The sequence below is a fragment of the Salmo salar genome, chromosome 11 (genome assembly GCF_965601325.2).
Source record: "Salmo salar chromosome 11, fSalSal1, whole genome shotgun sequence".
NCBI classification, from domain to species: Eukaryota; Metazoa; Chordata; class Actinopteri; order Salmoniformes; family Salmonidae; genus Salmo; species Salmo salar.
The window spans coordinates 93,680,741-93,701,503 of NC_138301.1; the positions used below are offsets into that span (position 1 = coordinate 93,680,741).

General features: G+C 45.1%; 1 protein-coding gene across 6 annotated transcripts in view; it reads left to right on the forward strand.

Annotated features, from left to right (window-relative positions):
• The first annotated feature begins 1,524 nt into the window (after window positions 1-1,524).
• ank1b (ankyrin 1, erythrocytic b) overlaps window positions 1,525-20,763 on the forward strand; it is an 82,015-nt gene continuing 62,776 nt past the window's right edge. For 4 of the 6 annotated variants that reach the window (XM_014128845.3, XM_082958152.1, XM_082958150.1 and 1 more), the window contains exon 1: window positions 1,525-2,113. In XM_014128845.3, the coding sequence (XP_013984320.1) occupies window positions 1,988-2,113 (126 nt within the window). In that variant the 5' untranslated portion in view covers window positions 1,525-1,987. The remainder of the gene's footprint in view (window positions 2,114-20,763) is intronic. The other 2 variants (XM_082958151.1, XM_082958153.1) reach the window with 2 other exon arrangements.

Sequence of the window (20,763 nt, forward strand, 5' to 3'; positions counted from 1 at the left end):
TGTTCTACAGTGAAAAGGAGCGGGAGAAGACAGGGAGGCATGATAGGAGGTAGATCTTACTGGATATCTCCTTTGTCGTTTGCGGAGGGAATGAGAGAATGAGAGACAGGAAGATACACTACATGAACAATCTCATTCCAAAATCATGCGCATTAATACGGAGTTGGTCCCCCCTTGCTGCTGTAACAGCCTCCACTATTCTATGATGGCTTTCCACTAGATGTTGGAACATTGATGAGGGGACTTGCTTCCATTCAGCCACAAGAGCATTAGTGAGGTTGGGCACTGATGTTGAGAGGTTAGGCCTGGCTCGCAGTCGGTGTTCCAATACATCCCAAAGGTGTTCAATGGGGTTGAGATCAGGGCTCTGTGCCATTTCTGTAAAGCATGGGGTTATTGTCATGGTGAAACAGGAAAGGAACTACCCCAAACTGTTGCCACAAAGTTGAAAGCACAGAATCATCTTGAATGTCATTGTATGCTGTAGTGCTAAGGGGCCTAGCTAGAACAATGAAAACAGCCTCAGACCATTCATCCTCCTCCACCAAACTTTACAGTTGGCACTATGCATTGGGACAGGTACTGTTCTCCTTTCATCCGCCAAACCCAGATTTGTCTGTCAGACTGCCAGATGGTCTGGAGTGATTCGTCACTCCAGAGAACATGTTTCCACTGCTCCAGAATCCAATGATGGCGAGCTTTCCACCACTCCAGCCGACGGTTGGCATTGCGCACGATGATCTTAGGCTTGTGTGCGGCTGCTCGGCCATGGAAACCCATTTCATGAAGCTACCAACGAACAGTTCTTGTGCTGACGTTGCAACCGAGGTCAGGCGATTTTTACGCGCTACTCGCTTCAGCAAGTCGGGGGTCCCGTTCTGTGAGCTTGTGTGGCCTACCACTTCACGGCTGAACCGTAGTTGCTCCTAGACATTTCCACTTCACAATAACTGCACTTACAGTTGACTGGAGCAGCTCTAGCAGGGCAGAAATGTTATGAACTAACTTGTTGGAAAGGTGGCATCCTATGACGGTGCCACATTGAAAGTCACTGAGCTCTTCAGTAAGGCCATTCTGCTGCTAACGTTTGTCTATGGAGATTGCATGGCTGTGTGCTCGATGTTATACACCTGTCAGCAACGGGTGTGGCTGAAGTAGCCAAATCCACTAATTTGAAGGGGTGTCCACATACCTTTGGCCGTGTAGTGTAGAAGGGAGAGACACCTATTGCAGTGAGCAGGAGTGGTTGGTTGCTCGTTTCTTTCTCTCTCTGTCTCTCTCTCGCTCTTTCTCGCTCTCCTCCTTTCTCATGCTCTGTTGCTTTTAGCTCTACCGACAAAGACAGAGGGAATCATGCATGTTTTTGATGCATTTCGTTCTTGTCTGTTGCTGACTGAAACATAACAGAGACAGATGATTTATCTATGGTGAATACAGCCTCATCTCACTGCGTGTGTACTAGTTAATGTCAATAAATCACTGAGAGAAATACAGAGAAAAGATTGCCATCATATTGAATACCCCAAGATATAGGTATATAGAATAGCCTAAAGAGCAATACAAATCTGTACATACAGTATATGTAGAATAACTCAATGTCTGCTCTATTGCAGACTTGCTGTCCTTTGCCTTTGAGGGAATTGTGGAATCGTGGAAGTGGCAAGAAGAAGCAAGATGTGACAAAGAATAATTTGAAGGAATCTGCAGCTCGTGCGGGGGGAGGGGAGGCAGCTCAGTGCAACACAGCCTGACTGGATGAGTAGCAACAGCAGCAGCAGCAATAGCACTAGCAGCATCTCCTTTGTGGCTTGCTGGGGGGCTCGGTCACTAGAGCACCGCGCTCCCGCTCACAGACACACAGGCGCTCCCAGCGCCACCGTCACACACACGTAGTGGCAGTGGCAGTCGTCGTCAGAGCCGGGGCTGGGGCAGGGACAGGGACCGCTACCTTGACGACTGGAGCTACGGCGACAGCAGCTGCGGCACCATGGCGCAAGCCGCCAAGCAGCTCCGCAAGAACAAGGACCTAGCAGAGCTCGCCGCTCAGGAGCTGAAGGATAAGGAGGAGGAGAAGAACAAGAAGAGGAATCGATCAAGGGACCGCAGACGCAAGGTATGGCTGTCTGAGGATGGTGTCGATTTCTCTCCGTCTCTGTTCCCGCTGTCTCTGTTGTCTCTGTCTCTCTATATCATTTTCTCCTTCTATCGACCTGTCTCCTTCCCTCCTTTGTGCAGGATTGGGTTTGGGATGCTTAACACATGTACAATTACACACACAGTCAGAGGCACACACAGCCGCCGCGTGTTAACCAGTTATGCACAGATGCTCATACACAGGTTGTGTTCGTTCAGTCAGACAATTAGCTGTGGGGGATGGAGGGTGGTATTGCTGGTCGTGTAGATGAGTGTGGGGGTGGTTGGGGGTCTGGTCTAAAAGGAGCCACTGATTAACCTGCCCTGCCCGCTTCTCCTGGGGAGAGTGTTATGCTCTTTACTCTGGTCTTTTCCCCATTTCTCTTAAGAGGAGGGTCACGGAGTGGCGGGGGCGGTTTGGGGAGGCAGGCAGTCAGGCATCCTCTCCTCCATCTCCCTCCACCCCTCCCTTCTCCTAATCTCCTGGCTGTGTCGTTAAGTGTCCGGCTGCTGCTGGCTGGGTTTAATCGGTTGCCCTTTCAGGCTCCATTGTTTTCCCCTCCTGTGGACCTGCGGTAGTACGTGCCACACATCTCTGAGAGGCTGGCTTTTGCAGTCACTCTACTAGATAAGTGTGGGAGACAGTGTTCATCAATGATCTGCTGCGAGGGAGTGAGTGATCTCTGCTCTCCTTTCCCTATGGGCTAAGCTCAATATTCCTGCTATAGAGAACAGCCTGTTTTAATGTTAGCCTCCCAGCTCTACCTGTGGGATTGAGGGTTAAAGGGATGTTCTCCAGTAGGGTGCACTGCAGCTGCCTGTATCTCTTGAGTGTTCTGTGCTGTAGGCTACAGCGGTATTTTCACCTGCTCCTTGCATTTCCATGGCTCATTCGGTTCATTTCCCTGGGTAATGATGGTGACACCTCCCCGTCGACGGCTTGTGTCTATCATAAGACAACGTGAGGGTCCGTGTATAGAGTGGTGGGGGGGTGGGGGGGATCTTGGTGCAGTCAGAAGACGGTGAGAGAAAGAGAGGGAACAGAGAGAGAGAAATGGAGGAAGGGAGAGATGGAATAAGGAGAGGAGAGAGCCCCTTAGCTCCATGTGACTGTTGTTATCACCGTGGAAAACAGGCCCAGTAATGTCAGGGGTGGCCATGACGTCTCCCAGGAAGGATATCCTGTTCATAACATCTGTCGTATGCCAGCTTTTATCTCTGACCTCCGTATCAACGCCATCGGAATGAGAGACAGAGAGAGAGGGAGAGAGCGTGAGACAGAGAAGGAGGATGCATCTGCAATACCAATTAACAGCAACTGTTGGCTGCTCTCATTTCAATACCACACACACATTTGAAAACATCATGTTGCTTGCTGTATGCCAAGGTTGGCATTGGAATAAGGTTGAGACAGCGGCGTAATGAATTAATGATTACGCTTGTGATGAACTCCCCTGTCACTAGTTGGTATGTGTAAAAGAAAAGGTATCTGCACAGCAATATCTTCATGCATATCTTTCTAATCGTCACAATTTAGTGCTCTATGAACGTGAGCGAGGGTTTGAGGTCGGCTCAGAATAGTGGTGAAAATATGATCAAATACGGTTTCATGGATGATAATGGGCCAGATGCATTTCCATAAGTTGTGTCAAGCAACTGCTTTTCTGCTCCCGCGCTTCTTAGACATATTACACTGTCTCTCCTCTCCCATTCCGTTGGACTGAGGCTTTCCATGCCATTGTGTGAACCCTGCTATCAAGAGGAAGAGAGGGCCATGATGTTCATGAAATGTTTATTGGTTCCATTGGATATAAATCATGCCCAGCTGCCCAGCGTGTAAAATACTACTCCCCTCTCGTCCCCCAAGACAAAGGTCACGCACTACACTATATTTGGTTTTATTTTTGAACTAGCATCAATCCTGTAACATACGCCTGCTATTTTTGCAATGATCTTTGATATGATTTTATACTGTCCATAAACATGAATGAATTTGATGTATCCTATAAAATTGCATGATACAGAAAAATGATCATCTATGTTTTCTACTAGGGATGCTTTGTGTGTGTGTGTGTGTGTGTGTGTGTGTGTGTGTGTGTGTGTGTGTGTGTGTGTGTGTGTGTGTGGGTGCGTGCGTGCGTGCGTGTGTGTGTGTGCGTGTGTCCGTGTGCGTCCGTGCGTGAAATGATTTGGCTTCAGGGTATCTCATTCCTCTTTTGTGTAACCTCCTGGTTGCAGACCTCTAATGATAAAACCATTACAATGTGAGCTCAGAGGCATTCACTTTCTCTAGTATTGCTTTGGCCTTGAGGATGAGCTCTTCTGTCAGAGGTGGAGGCACGACTACGAATTACCAAATGAATGATTCAGTGGTCAGGGATGTGCACATATGTCTTAGACCTGTGAGTGGGATTCTAAACATCCTTTCAAGAAGCCTTGCTGAAACTGCGATGAGCTGCTTGCATTCGACTGTGCTATGTCTGCGTGTACCAATTAGCCTTTGGGCTGTAGCATGGAGCGCTGATAAAAGAAATGTATCACTCACTACAGAGCTGGTAGTTGTAATCCACAAGGCTCACTTACTAATAACCACGCATTGGGCTATTTAACCTAGACCGGTTGGTACTGCAGAGGCTGTGTGTAAAAACGCTGCCCTAGATTCAGTCTTCCTGCTAAAGATGAGGTATTGAAAGAGTGTCAACGTATGTACGTGAGTATGTTTACTTGCGCCTACGTATGTGTGGGGCGCAAACAGAAGTGTCCCAGATTCCGAGGGACCTGTATGTGCGTGTGTTGGCTTGCGTGTGTGTGTGTGTGTGCGCGCGTCTCAGAGGAGCAGGCAGGAGGAGGCGAGGTCGGGCTGACGTGTAAGCACCTCTCATCCCAGCCACCATACTCACTGCACCAGAGCCATGCTGGAGGAACGTTCTGGAACAGGGACATGTACAGTCTGCTGTCGTTATGGCAGGTACCTGCTGTGTAAAGCAGATGCCACTAGAGGCAGCAGTCAGAGAGAGAGAGAGAGAGCTAGGGCTGAAATGAGAGTTCAGAGGGTTGTATGAAATATTACAGTAAGAGGTTATTCTCAGTGCCAGCCAATGCATTGCCCGAAAATTCCATTACGATCTTAAGTACCAGCTTGTTCAAAGGCATCTGGGCCTTAACATGGCCTAACATGTCACTGAACACAGACCATTGTTCTCAATGTGGATTAAGGACCTAGTCCATCTCACCTATTGTACTTTTACCTGCAACCCTCATGGTAGAGGAAGATGATGTTTACTGGGAACCGGTGCCAAATCTATCAAGATCTTGTCCTGCCGACGGAGGGCTAGGCTAATTTCCAGCTGCAGTCAGAATTATTTTTGCTCTAATTGTTGTTGTGAAGACTGACATTTAAAGATATAAAAAAAGCATAGCTGACAAAAAAAAATATTCTAGATCGCACTGCTGTTTTTGGGCCAATGTATGTGTCGATGTGCATTGGTCTGTGTGACTGTGTGTTGGTGTGTACTGTATATCCGTACTGCATGTGCGTGAGTTTGTGCTTGCACACAAACAGTAGCTGGCCCAGCATCCCTGATGTCAGTCCTTGGATGTGGTTCCCCATGGCAACTGAAGGTGGTGCTGTTTGCGATACCAGAATTTTGACTTCGATACCAACTTCGGATTTAATCGATGATCTGGAGATTGTCTGGCTGGATATATGCCTTCCCAAAACCAATTTTGTTGGGGGGGTGTTACAGGCTGCCCAATCAGAATGCATTCTATGAAGGTCTCAAAATTGTGTTGTCAAACTGTAATGATTCCCTGGTGAAGGAAATCATTTTGCTAAGGGATTTCAATACTTGGATTTCACTTGCTCTGACCCAAATGATAAAAGATCCCACCGGGGTATGTGAAACAGTGCAAAGTGCGATTGACTTAATATTGGTGTCTGATAAATCTAAAATATCGCAAAGTGGAGTAATAGTCTCAGTGATCATTTTATTACATTTTGCACAAGGAAGGATGTTAAATATATATTTAACTTTCAAAAATCTGTTAGAATCAGAGGACAAAAAAATACTGTGTAGAAATATTTAGGGAGCAAGTGGTTCAAATTGACTGGTCACCTGTGTTCGATAGTGTAGGGGTAGACAGTGCCTGGGAAGCCTTTCAATGTAGATTCCTGGATGTGATGAATGTGATGGCTCCCATTAGAAGGGTCAGAGTAAAGCAGAGATCTAGCCCTTGGTTTAATCATGAGATTCTAGAATCTACAGTATCAAAACAAGGAATAAGGCCTTTAAGAAATGTTAAGAACTCACAAGCACAGCCTGATTTTCTCCTATATAAACGTCACAGAAATGAAGCACAGAGCATGATGGATGAAGCTAAGAGTGGTTACTTTGCTGATAAAATCACTGAAAACAAAAATGACCCTAAAAAGCATTGGAAATCATTTAAGGAACTAGGCTGGTTTTTGGAAAAAAACTACCTCCATACTTCCATTCATTTGTTATGGTTACCATTAGACTAGTCCCGTGACACTAGTGGGGATTGTAGAGCAAAACGGAGAACACCATCATGTCCGTGAGATTCTCCCCTTTCCATAGCGTTCGACAATTTCGTGGGAAGACCGATTTTCAGCATGTGTCATGGTCTGACAAACACCGCTGTAGCTCGGCCAGCTTCCACCGCAAATGCGGAAGGCCGACATAGGCGGATGAGGTGGATTGGGACACAGCCCATATCTTTATCTTAAACTGACAAATTTTGATGGGGATTTTTATTATGTTACTTAGATTGACACACGGGTCAATAGACTCCAAGGATTATTAAGAAAGTAATGACATCATTCACACGGCAGAACTTGGCTGTGCAACCGGACTTTGTGTGGGTATGGAATCTTGTGGAAACCAGACGGGAGGCGATGAAGGGAATCCGTTTTTGGTGACGAGGGAGATGAAGTGAATTAAGAAAATCTTTGGTGTCAGTCAGCTTTGAAATCAGAATATTTTTAGTTATGCTTAGCATATTATCACAAACAAAGTGCTAGGGTAATGAATTGAAGTTTTCTTCAGCTTTAAGCTAGCAAGGAAAGTTAGCCACAATTAAATCTGGAAGCTACCGGTATCGTTTTGCATTGTAAAAGTGTTCTAGCCTGTATTGTCATTGTTTTGCATTTCAACATTTCTACATGCCGTTTTGCATTATTCAAGTGTGTTAACTTCTGTGCAGCATGAGTGGGGAGCTAACAATGCAGCCCAGACAGCTGTACCAATGATTGAGTAAGTGGAGCATGCAATTTGCTCTTTCCACTATAAAGGGGCTGCGCTGATAGACAGACTTCATCCTCTCAATCTCATGAGACACATTTGACAGAAGTACCGAACGTAAAAAAAAAATGTGTTTCGAAAAAGTACCGAAGTTTCAGTTTTCGGTATTCCGTGCAACACTAACTGAAGGTATGAAGGACAGATAGAAACAGAGGATTGATCTGCCAAGTCTTGCTGGGCAGGTTGTAGTGCTACTGATTCTTTTGAACTTAACAACATTAATTAGGGTATTAAAAGTGCTATATAGGTAGAGAAAATTTAACAGAACAAGGCTATGTCAAGAACAAAATGTTGACAAAAATGCACCTAGTCCTAAGCACACGATGTGTATAGATGAATCGAATGGAATATAAACTACTGGTCTGGTAGCAGATGAATTAGAAATTGAGCTAACTTCCCTGTTGTGTTCTTTGTCATGCTTAACATTATGTATGGCTTGACAACGTGTAAAAAATGATTGGCTAAAGCACATACAGATCTGCAAACAGGCTAATAAACTATTGCATGTCAAATTAACAGATTAACTCCGTAGTACAATGTTAAAAAATGTTACAAAATGCATTTACATTTGATGTTATGGAAAGGTGTTTTGGGCACTGTAAAGTCAGTATTTTTGGTGTTTTCCCGGCACATACAGTAGATGTGGGTGGGCCAAAGGATGACATCTCTTACATCTCCTTAGGTGTACAGTTACCATAACACTTCAACTGGAGATCCATGATTATAAGGTCTTAGAGGGTCCTCTTTACCTTCAGGAAGTGCCAAGAGCTTAACTGGCTGGATTAGTAATAAAGTAATGGAGAGGGGGCCCTTTATGAAAGAGTACTTTTAAGAAGTTGAAAACTGAAGCTGTACTTCTGATCATGGCACTGTGACTCAGCTGAAAAAGTAGGTTGACTTGATGGTGCTATATCTGTGCTGTAGTCTCCTCTGAAAGGCATACTCAACATACTGTATGTGGCGTAGTTAAGAATTCATGTGATGGAAAAATATACTGATTTACACAAGTTACTGTGGAGAGGGAGAAATAGAGAGAGAGAAAGGGGGATGGTGGGGGGAGTGGTGTGGAGGGCAGATGAGAGGTGAGAAGGGTGGATGCCCAGCCTAGGGACCTCTTCCACATGTTTTCATCTTCAGCTGGACTCACAGCTGTCGCAACCCCAGAGTTCTCACTGCATAGAGAGAGAGAGAGAGAGAGAGAGAGAGAGAGAGAGAGAGAGAGAGAGAGTGTGTGTGTGTGTGTGTGTGTGTGTGTGTGTGTGTGTGTGTGTGTGTGTGTGTGTGTGTGTGTGTGTGTGTGTGTGTGTGTGTGTGTGTGTGTGTGTGTGTGTGTCTATGTGAATCTCAAAACATGTCTACATGATGTGTGTCTGTTTGTAGTGACATAACATGTTGGTCTGTTTGTGGTGACATAACATTGTGTTTTTGCGTGAATTGTCTGGAATGGTTTCTATGTGTCTGGGACCAGTCCTGTTTTGGATAGACGTCATGTCTCTGGCTTGTCTCAGTGCTGGGTAATGTGATGAAGTGACGAAAGGAGATCCACTGCAGCTCCTAAATAAAGACCAAAGCGCTCTGTATTGGCTCATCAAAAATCAATAGCTTCATTAGAACTTCAGGAACTTTGTCTAAGCAAATGTTATACCTCTGCCCAAACTGTGGCTAGCTGCCAGCAGACACACTGCCAACCCGAGGCCCAGAGGTAAGGGGGTGAGGCTGGGGAAGGGGGGCTGGTGTCCTCCACAGCATCTGTTTGTCTCAAGGTTTCCTCTCCCCACTCACTTCCACCTCACTGTAGTATTTTAGGGACTATTGGCCCCTCCGTGGCCATCTCTCCAGCCCACTGGTCTGAAAGGGACTGGATGGAGTGAGAGCACTGGGATGGGAAATATCTACCTGGAGGAAGGAGGCAGAGGAGAATACCAGGGATTATTTAACACTGTTGGGACGTGGGCCCTAGCTCTTGTGTTTTCCATGTGTGAAATCAGGGAGCCAAACTGCCAATGTGATACAGATAGGGATTAGAGGTCGACCGATTAATCGTAATGGCCGATTAATTAGGGCCAATTTCAATATTTCATAACAATCGGTAATCGGTATTTTTGGCCACCGATTTGCCGTTTTTTAAATGTTTAAATTTGTAATTTTTTTCTTTTTTTTATAAATATTTTTTTAACTAGGCAAGTCAGTTAAGAACACATTCTTATTTCCAATGATGGCCTAGGAACGGTGGGTTAACTGTCTTGTTCAAGGGCAGAACGACAGATTTTTACCTTGTCAGCTTGGGGATTCAATCTTGCAACCTTACGGTTAACTAGTCCAACGCTCTAACCACCTGCTTTACATTGCACTCCACGAGGAGCCTGCCTGTTACGCGAATGCAGTAAGAAGCCAAGGTAAGTTGCTAGCTAGCATTAAACTTATCTTATAAAAAACAATCAATCAATCAATCATAATCACTAGTTAACTACACATGGTTGATGATATTACTAGTTTATCTAGCCTGTCCTGCGTTGCATATAATCGATGCGGTGCGCATTCGCGAAAAAGGACGGTCGTTGCTCCAACTTGTACCTAACCATAAACATCAATGTCTTTCTTAAAATCAATACACAAGTATATATTTTTAAACCTGCATATTTAGTTAATATTGCCTGCTAACATGAATTTCTTTTAACTAGGGAAAATGTGTCACCTCTGCAACAGAGTCAGGGTATATGCAGCAGTTTGGACAGCCTGGCTCCTTGCGAACTGTGAAGACTATTTCTTCCTAACAAAGACAGCCAACTTCACCAAATGGGGGATGATTTAACAAAAGCGCATTTGCGGAAAAAAGCACAATCATTGCACGACTGTACCTAACCATAAACATCAATGCCTTTCTTAAAATCAATACACAGAAGTATATATTTTTAAACCTGCATATTTAGCTAAAAGAAATCAGGCAATATTAACCTGGTGAAATTTTGTCACATCTCTTCCGTTCATTGCACTTAGAGTCAGGGTATATGCAACAGTTTGGGCCGCCTGGCTCGTTGCGAACTAATTTGCCAGAATTTTACATAATTATGACATAACATTGAAGGTTGTGCAATGTAACAGGAATATTTAGACTTATGGATGCCATCCGTTAGATAAAATACGGAACGGTTCCGTATTTCACTGAAAGAATAAACGTGATAGTTTCCGGATTCAACCATATTAATGACCTATGGCTCGTGTTTCTGTGTGTTAACATGTTATAATTAAGTCTATGATTTGATAGAGCAGTCTGACTGAGCGATGGTAGGCACCAGCAGGCTCGTAAGCGTTCATTCAAAACAGCACTTTAGTGCGTTTTGCCAGCAGCCCTTCGCAATGCATTGCGCTGTTTATGACTTCAAGCCTGTCAACTCCCAAGATTAGTCTGGTGTAACCAATATGAAATGGCTAGCTAGTTAGCGGGTGTGCGCTAATAGCGTTTCAAACGTCACTCGCGCTGAGACTTGGAGTAGTTGTTTCCCTTGCTCTACATGGGTAACGCTGCTTCGAGGGTGGGTGTTGTCGATGTGTTCCTGGTTTGAGCCCAGGTAGGAGCGAGGAGAGGGACGGAAGCTATACTGTTACACTGGCAGAACTAAAGTGCCTATAATAACATCCAATAGTCAAAAGTAGATAAAATACAAGTCGTATAGAGAGAAATAGTCCTATAATTCCTATAATAACTACAACCTAAAACTTCTTACCTGGGAATATTGAAGACTCATGTTAAAAGGAACCACCAGCTTTCATATGTTCTCATGTTCTGAGCAAGGAACTTAAATGTTAGCTTTCTTACATGGCACATAATGCCCTTTTACTTTCTTCTCCAACACTTTGTTTTTGCATTATTTAAACCAAATTGAACATGTTTCATTATTTATTTCAGGCTACATTGATTTTATTGATATATTATATTAAGTTAAAATAAGTGTTCATTCAGTATTGTTGTAATTGTCATTATTACAATTATTTTTTTTTTAATCGCCCGATTAATCGGCATCCGGGTTTTCGGCCCTCCAATAATCGGTATCGGTATCGGCGTTTAAAAATCATAATCGGTCGGCCTCTAATAGAGATGTTCCTGTCTGAAAACCCACCAATCAAATAGCTCTTCTATCAGCCCGCCCGTTAATCAGAACATCGCCTCTCTAGAGGAACAAGCCAATCAGAGCCACTCTAGTGCAGGGGAGGGGTAATGGCAGTACATTTTATCTGCACATTCTATTTTGACCTTGGGTCAAGAGGCAGGCATCTGAAGTGACTTATGTGCTCTCACCCTCCTGAAGTATCGGGGGGGGGGGGGTGATGAAGACACATGATGACATAACATGTGACACACCAAGACACAAATGCAATGTACCAACCATACAGAGATTGGGTGCAGACAGTTTGCACAAAAACACATAGTGGCTGCAACTGGTGACAGCGGTTCCATAGTCTTTTAATTGACTTTCATTTCATCTAACATACTGCTACTACAAGATAAATGATCTCCTCACAGATTGGGGCTGTTTTCATCTGATCACACACAGTGTTTGTCTCAATTACCATTCCTCCAGTCTGCTGTAGGAGCTGGCCATTAGACCTAAGGCTGGAAATGTACCAGGGACCTCACGATACCATATTATCACGATACTTTGGTGCCGATATATGTATTGCCATTCTCACGATCCTATATGTATTGTGATTCGATGCTGTGATTTTATTTCGATTCAATGTTCCAAACATATTGCTCTCCATAATGTCTGCTGCAGAGGGACAAGAGAGAAGCATGCGAAAAATGAGTTTTGATCAGTCATGGAATCAAATGTTCTCAAAAAGAATGGTCTCCCTATTTAAACAGAAGATGGAAAAATACTGAACTTTTGGTGCCGGTACAGCCAACTAGTACAAAATAATATTGCAATATTGTCAAAACGATATGATACAATATATTGTCAAAAATAATATCCCGATATGTAACTGTATCGATTGTGTCCCCAATCCCTAATAAGACCTGTGCTACACAGCCTAACCCTCATTATGACACAGAGACAGGGAGCCGTGGTTATGTAATGGAATCAGAGCTCCTCAAGGTCAGTTTGTATCATGTGGCCCTGGGAGCCTGCTAATGTGCTGAAGCACTGCCCTTGGGCACACCCTGCCCCCATCACTGACACTTCCTGTACCACTCATACTGGACTCTATGTATGTGCTGCTGGGGGCAAGTGGCCTGGAGGCCACTGCAACAGTTGGGAACAATTGCCCTTGGGAGGGGGATTCAATTGGTATCCTTAGAAAGGGCCTATACATTCGGGAAGATCGTTAAGAGGAGATGGCTGCTCTAGCAGGAAATATTGTTGAGGGGCAAAACATACTGTAGCAAAGGCATATGGGAGATGGTTTAGGGCTGATACGCTGTAGCAATGTTGAAGTGGAGATAATAGCTGAGGCATAGAGGTGTGTGTATACAGTAATGTCCTTGCAGTGGTAGTAGAGGGTATGTGTGCAGTGCACTTTAAGTGATCATGTCTGCATCGCTGTGGTGCTCCGCAGTGTTGCTGCTGTGTTATTGATTGATGTGTTTTGATCAGGGTGGGGTAGATCCATCAGCTGGCTCCGTGTTAGAGCAGGGCCCAGGGACGAGTTTTACACGCACGCGCCCACACCTTCACACAACTCTCTGTCGGTCCTTGACTCCCATCTGTCACTCGTTCCTTTCATTCCCTGCCCTCCTCATCCTTATTGCCCAACCCTCTAACATCCCTCTCTTCCCTTACCCTCTTCTGCCAACCAACTCCCCATCCCTCTCTCCTTCCTCCTTCCGCATCATTCCCTCTTCAATTTCTCTCATTAATCCCCTCTCCTCGCTTCTCCCTCAACCTCTTCGCCTCTCCAGCCCCTTTTCCTCAATCCCCTCTCCCCCGTTCCTCTCTCCTCCCCATGACCCTAGCTCTGCTCTCTGGCTAAGAGTACTGTGATTAGGGCCCTATAAAATCCATTTTCACTCCAATGAATGTTAACTATTTGGTTGTAGTATCATCATCACCTCTTGAAGAACTACACAGTCAGAACTACACATTTCAGATTATTCCATGCAAAATAATTGCTTACATTTAGCTCTATCATCGGAATTATACAACGAGTAACTGCTTTCATGATCAGTAAACATCTACTGGTCATGTCATTTGAGATGTGTGAGGGTAGCCTGACGATATCTCTCAATATTGGCCACCATTAATTGGACATTTGATCTATCCTCTAAGGGAGTTACATGGACTCCTGCAGGCCCCCCTCACAGACACTGAGGGAAACCTCTTGCACACCTAGCAACACACACACACACACACACACACACACACACACACACACACACACACACACACACACACACACACACACACACACACACACACACACACACACACACACACACACACACACACACACACACACACACACACACACACACACACACACACACACAGCTGCCTGGCACCTCTGGTAAATACAGAAAAGCCCCATCTGTGTGTTCCAGTCCTTTGCAATCAAAGTAGGTCAGTGTCAATACCATTCAAATGAACTGCAATTATACACAGGGATATAAACAGGCATATGACCATACATTATGGTAATCAATGACCTAATGGTGGAGTCAACAACAACACAATAAGCATTTATAGCGATAGTCAAGCTAAAGTATCAAACGTTATCCCTCGCTCCTCCACGTACATCAGCGCGTGCGAGAGTGAGAGAGAGAGGAAGGGCTAATGGAGAAAGGGGTGAAAGGATGGTGGATGCACAGCCCCTTGGTCTGCTTTTCTTTTTTCCCTTCCCTTCCACAGTTTCAAATTGAATTAGGGGTGACGTATTTATATGGGTGCAGTGTGCATTTTTCAGTCCTCTATACTGCTGAGAGAGAGAGAGAGAGAGAGAGAGGAAGAGGGAATGAGAGAAGAAGAGGGAACGAGAGAGAGAGTAGGGGCTGACAGAGTGACATATCTGGGATGTAGAACAGTTGGTTGCTCTCTTTTCATTCTTCTTTGTTTATGTGCTACAGGCGCAATAACACACACAAGCACACAGACTGGAAACACTCATAGGCACAGAGAAAAAGAGAGGGAGAGAAACAAAAGAGGGGAAGGGAGTGAGAAATGAGTGAGACTATGGACAGACTGATAGGCAGTCTGTCTCCCCAGCAGCGTACCTTTGCCATTCCAGTTTAGGTACCTGTGGGGAATGCTGATTAACACTCTACCGTACCAGCCAACGGGAAGTGAGATGATGACTATATAACAATTGCCATGCTTGGTGGGAACTAAACTCAGCAAAAAAATAAACGTCCTCTCACTGTCAACTGCGTTATTTTCAGCAAACTTAACATGTGTAAAAATTTGTATGAACATAAGATTCAACAACTGAGACATAAACTGAACAAGTTCCACAGACATGTGACTAACAGAAATGGATTAATGTGTCCCTGAACAAAGGGGGGGGGGTCAAAATCAAAAGTAACAGTCAGTATCTGGTGTGGCCACCAGCTGCATTAAGTACTGAAGTGCATCTCCTCCTCATGGACTGCACCAGATTTGCCAGTTCTTGCTGTGAGATGTTACCTCACTCTTCCACCAAGGCACCTACAAGTTCCCAGACATTTCTGGGGGGGAATGGCCCTAGCGCTCACCCTCCGATCCAACAGGTCCCAGACGTGCTCAATGGGATTAAGATCCAGGCTCTTCGATGGCCATGGCAGAACACTGACATTCCTGTCTTGCAGGAAATCACGCACAGAACGAGCAGTATGGCTGGTGGCATTGTCATGCTGGAGGGTCATGTCAAGATGAGCCTGCAAGAAGGGTACCACATGAGGGAGGAGGATGTCTTCCCTGTAACGCACAATGTTGAGATTGCCTGCAATGACAACAAGCTCAGTCCGTTGATGCTGTGACACACCGCCCCAGACCATGACGGACCCTCCACCTCCAAATCGATCCCGCTCCAGAGTACAGGCCTCGGTGTAACGCTCATTCCTTCGACGATAAACGCAAATCCGACCATCACCCCTGGTGAGACAAAACCACGACTCGTCAGTGAAGAGCACTTTTTGTCAGTCCTGTCTGGTCCAGCGGCGGTGGGTTTGGGCCCATAGGCAATGTTGTGTTTGGTGAGGATCTGCCTTACAACAGGCCTACAAGCCCTCAGTCCAGCCTCTCTCAGCCTATTGCGGACAGTCTGAGCACTGATGGAGGGATTGTGCCTTCCTGGTGTAACTTGGGCAGTTGTTGTTGCCATCCTGTACCTGTCCCGTAGGTGTGATGTTCGGATATACCAATCCTGTACAGGTGTTGTTACACGTGGTCTGCCACTGCAAGGACGATCAGCTGTCCGTCCTTTCTCTCTTTTGCGCTGTCTTAGGCGTCTCACAGTACGGACATTGCAATTTATTGCAATTTATTGCCCTGGCCACATCTGCAGTCCTCATGCCTCCTTGCAGCATTCCTAAGGCACGTTCACACAGATGAGCAGGAACCTTGGGCATCTTTCTTTTAGTGTTTTTCAGAGTCAGTAGAAAGGCCTCTTTAGTGTCCTAAGGTTTCATAACTGTGACCTAATTGCCTACCGTCTGTAAGCTGTTAGTGTCTTAATGACCGTTCCACAAGTGCATGTTCATTAATTGTTTATGATTCATTGAAGAAGCATGGAAAACAGTGTTTAAACCCTTTACAATGAAGATATGTGGAGTTATTTGGATTTTTACGAATTATCTTTTAAAGACAGGGTCCTGAAAAAGGGATGTTTCTTTTTTGCTGAGTTTATATGTAAATCAAGTTGGCACTCCTCTGGCAGGAAGCTGGGTCTTCTCCACCATTTGCTTGGCTTGATCCAAAAATATATATTTGTTCTTGCAATTCTTACTTAGAAACTTCATTGGGAGGAAGTTTTTGTTTGATATGCTTTATTCATTTGTAACACAAACCATTTTTTTGAAATCATGATGAATTGGACGTTTTAGGACTTTTTTAGGACTGTTCATGCCCCCCATGCCTCCCATTTACACATTAATTTATTCAACATTAAAACTATTATCTCAAGTACCCTTTTTGATTTAGTATTTTATGTATATATATATATCATTTTAAACAATATACTCTACAATTACATCACATTTCCAGTGGTTTCTCTGCTACTTGTAAAATGGGCAATCAGCAGTTGCTACATCCAGTTTTGGACTTAGAAATGAATGGTATTTCTTTAAGAATATAACTTATAAATGCCTCATGAGCTTAGTTGTTGTCTGTATCATGTACGGTTCACGGATCATACGGTATTACAGTGGGCATGCAGTGCATTCCGAAAGTATTCAGACCCCTTCACTTTTTCCACAATTTGTTACGTTACAGCCTTATTCTAAAATGAATTAAATTGTCATCAATCTACACACAATACCCCATAATGACAAAGCAAAACAGGTTTTTTGAAACTTTTGCAAATGTACAAAAATATCACATTTACATAAGTATTCAGACCCTTTACTCAGTACTTTGTTCAAGCACCTTTGGCAGCGATTACATCCTTGAGCCTTCTTGGGTATGACGCTAAAAGCTTGGCACACCTGTATTTGCGGAGTTTATCTCATGATTCTCTGCAGTTCCTCTCAAGCTCTGTCAGGTTAGATGGGGAGCGTCGCTGCACAGCTATTTTCAGGTCTTTCCAGAGATGTCTGATCAGGTTCATGTCCGGAATCTGTCTGGGCCTCTCAAGGACATTCAGAGACTTGTTCCGAAGCCACTCCTGCATTATCTTGGCTGTGTGCTTAGGGTTGTTGTCCTGTGGAAAGGTGAACCTTCGCCCCAGTCTGAGGTCCTGAGTGCACCTGGATGTCCTGAGTGCACCTGGAGCGGGTTTTCATCAAGGAGCTCTCTGTACTTTGCTTCGTTCATCTTTCCCTCGATCCTGACTAATCTCCCAGTCCCTGCCATTGAAAAACATCTCCACAGCATGATGCTGCCACCACCATGCTTCACCGTAGGGATGGTGCCTGGTTTCCTCCAGACCTGACGCTTGGCATTCAGGCCAAAGAGTTCAATCTTGGTTTCATCAGACCAGAGAATCTTGTTTCTCATGGTCTGGAAGTCCTTTAGGTGCCTTTTGGCAAACTCCAAGTGGGCTATCAGGTGCCCTTTACTGAAGAGTGGCTTCCGTCTGGCTACTCTACCATAAAGACCTGATTGGTAGAGTGCTGCAGAGATGGTTGTCCTTCTGGAAGGTTCTCCAATCTCCACAGAGGAACTCTGGAGCTCTGTCAGGGTGACCATCGGGTTTTTGTTCACCTCACTGACCGAGGCCCTTCTCCCCCGATTGCTCAGTTTTGCCAGGCGGCTAGCTCTAGGAAGAGTCTTGGTGGTTCCAAAACTCTTCCATTTAAGAATGATGACGGCCACTGTGTTCATGGGGACCTTCAATGTTGCAGAAGTGTTTTTGTACACTTCACCAGATCTGTGCCTCGACACAATCCTGTCTCGAAGCTCTATGGACAATCACTTTGACCTCATGGCTTGGTTTTTGCTCTGACATGCACTGTGAACTGTCGGACCTTTTATAGACAGGTGTGTGCCTTTCCAAATCATGTCCAATCAACTGAATTTACCACAGGTGGACTCCAATCAAGTTGTAGAAACATCTCAAGGATGATCAATGGAAACAGGATGCACCTGAGCTCAATTTCGAGTCTCATAGCAAAGAGTCTGAATACTTATGTAAATAACGTACTTCTGTTTTTATATTTGATACATTTGCAAACATTTCTTAAAACCTGTTTTTGCTTTGTCATTATGGGGTATTGTCTGTAGATTAATGAGGATTTTTTTGGATTTAATTAATGTTAGAATAAGGCTGTAACGTAACAAAATGTGGAAATAGTCAAGGGGTCTTAATACTTTCCATATGCACTGTATAGGTCTAAAAAGGGCCTAAATTGGCCACTTTCAACATGGTTTAAAATAATGGTTTGCCATACAATTGTAAAAAGCATGTAAAACATCCTTCCTCCCAATAAAGTTTTTATGTGAGAATTGCCCGAACAATCTCAAATACAATTTTTTTTTTTGGGGGGGGGGGGGCATGCTGGCGTGGAATCGCCAATTTCTGAGTGATTCCCAATGCAAATGTAGGAAGACAGTCTGACCATGGATGTCGATATTGATAAGAAATGTACATATTATGTTAATATGTTTGCCAGGGGGTTGCTGTTCGTGTGTGTATGTGTGTGTAGGCTATTGTAATTGTGTGTGACTCTGAGGTTGTGCCAATGTGTTGTTATCAACTGGTTAAGTTGTACGCGTGCACTACACTGTACCAAATGTTCATTTCAGCGTGGTGTGCACATTCTGCCTCATTAATTGATGTGGAGATGTTTCTCAGTGGAAGGCTAAGTATGCTACCTCTCCCCTCCCCTGCCTCTGCTCCTGCATTTGATAATGACATCGACTGTTGTCCAAGGTTAATGTTTACCTCATTCGCTGGTCATTCTCAGGACCATCATCTTTTGAACGAGGTGTGTCTGATTTGAACTAAAGGGACTAGCTAGTGAGTCAAGCGACCTTCCCATGCACCGTGAGTGTATCCCCATTCATCAGTCTTTCCTTGCACATGCCCATGCATATCTGCTGTCTGAGAGAGATACGCCAACTGGTGAAGGAGAATGGGAGAGGCAGAGTGAAAGAGAGGGCTGGGTTTTGTGTAGGGTAAAGATGATCATTTTTTTTGTAACATTAAAAGTAGTGTCTGGATCTCTGAGAGGATAGACAAAATGAGTGAGTCAGCAGGCTAGAGGGGGTTGAATTTAGAGGTGGTAGAAATACAAAATCTGAAAACTTGGTAGTGTGAAGCGTAGGGGAGGTTGGGTCAGGAAAGAGACTGTGTGAAGGAGGAGTGGGGAAGGTACTGGGGGTTTCGGAGGTGGAGGGGTAGTATATCCCGGGCTGTCAGTGTTGATGTGCCATCCCTTCCCACTAAGGTGAACGTCTCCTCTCTCGTGTGACACCGTGATTTCAACCATCTCAGTTCCTCACCATCTCCCTCCCTCTGTATCTCGCTTTCTCTGCCTCTCTCTCCTCCCCCGCCCTCTGCATCTTCATCTCGTTCTTCTCTCTCCCTGTCTCACTGCTGTGTGTATTAATCATTGTTAATGTGTGTGGCAGACTCTGTTATGCAGTGTGACTAACAGTGGGAACACACTCCCTGTCCCAGCTGCCCCAGCCCTCTCTCAGCTCTCATCTCCCTCAGCGGGCTGTTTACTGATGGGACCTGGGTTAGCCACCCTGCTCCAGGCCACAGAGGACCAACAGTCCCCACACCATAGAGTCACCACACCATAGAGTCCCCACACAGCCCATAGGGCAGCATCTCATGACAGCTATCTGCCCCAGCTCCCCTCTCTCTCTATGTTAACATCGCGCTCGCGTAGCCCAAGAAGGACCTTGTCTTGGACCTCGTCTCGTTACAGTCATTATGACAAACAACTGGAAGAATCTGGCTCTTGCTCAGTTTCAATGTTTTTCCCACTAACACATGTGGACGCACATGAATTTAATTTCGTAGATGGACACATACTGTAATAGTGAATCATGGTGTCTGACTCAGTTGGTTTGGGTCAGTGACAGGGCAGTGTTGGCTCGGCACCAGTAGCCCTTGAGGAGGTGGGAGCAAGGTGAGCGGAACAAACACAACAAATTGGCTGTCCTTTCCCAACATGACACCACACCTGTCCACTGACTAGCAGTGCCCACCGGCTAGCGGTGCATGAGAGCGAACAAACTGACAGGAAAGATATATGATTCTACACGTTTTAAGTGTAGTTTCAGCATCTGCAAATCACAAAAATATGTTTAATTCTGTACAGTATATCAGTGTCAGTAGCTGGTTGATGTTGATGTATTCAATGATTTATGGCGACTGAATGAGAAGGATACTGTCGGCAGGCCAACTCCCGACGGACGTCCTCGCGTAGTCTGCACCGGTAGTGATCGATCAGGGCCCTGTTGTGCCATCCCACGCTGGCAGCCAGGGTACGGAAGTCCAATGCAAAATCCTGTGCGCTCCTCGTCCCCTGCCTTAGGTGGAACAGTCGTTCACACGCCGCTCGACCCTCAGGCGGGTGGTCGAACACTGCCTGAAAGCGGCGGGTGAATGCTGCGTAATGGTCCCTCACTCCATACGGCGTTGGCCCACTCCAGGGCTTTGCCTGAGAGGCAGGAGATGAGGGCGGACACGCTCTCACGTCCCGAAGGAGCCGGGTGGACGGTTGCCA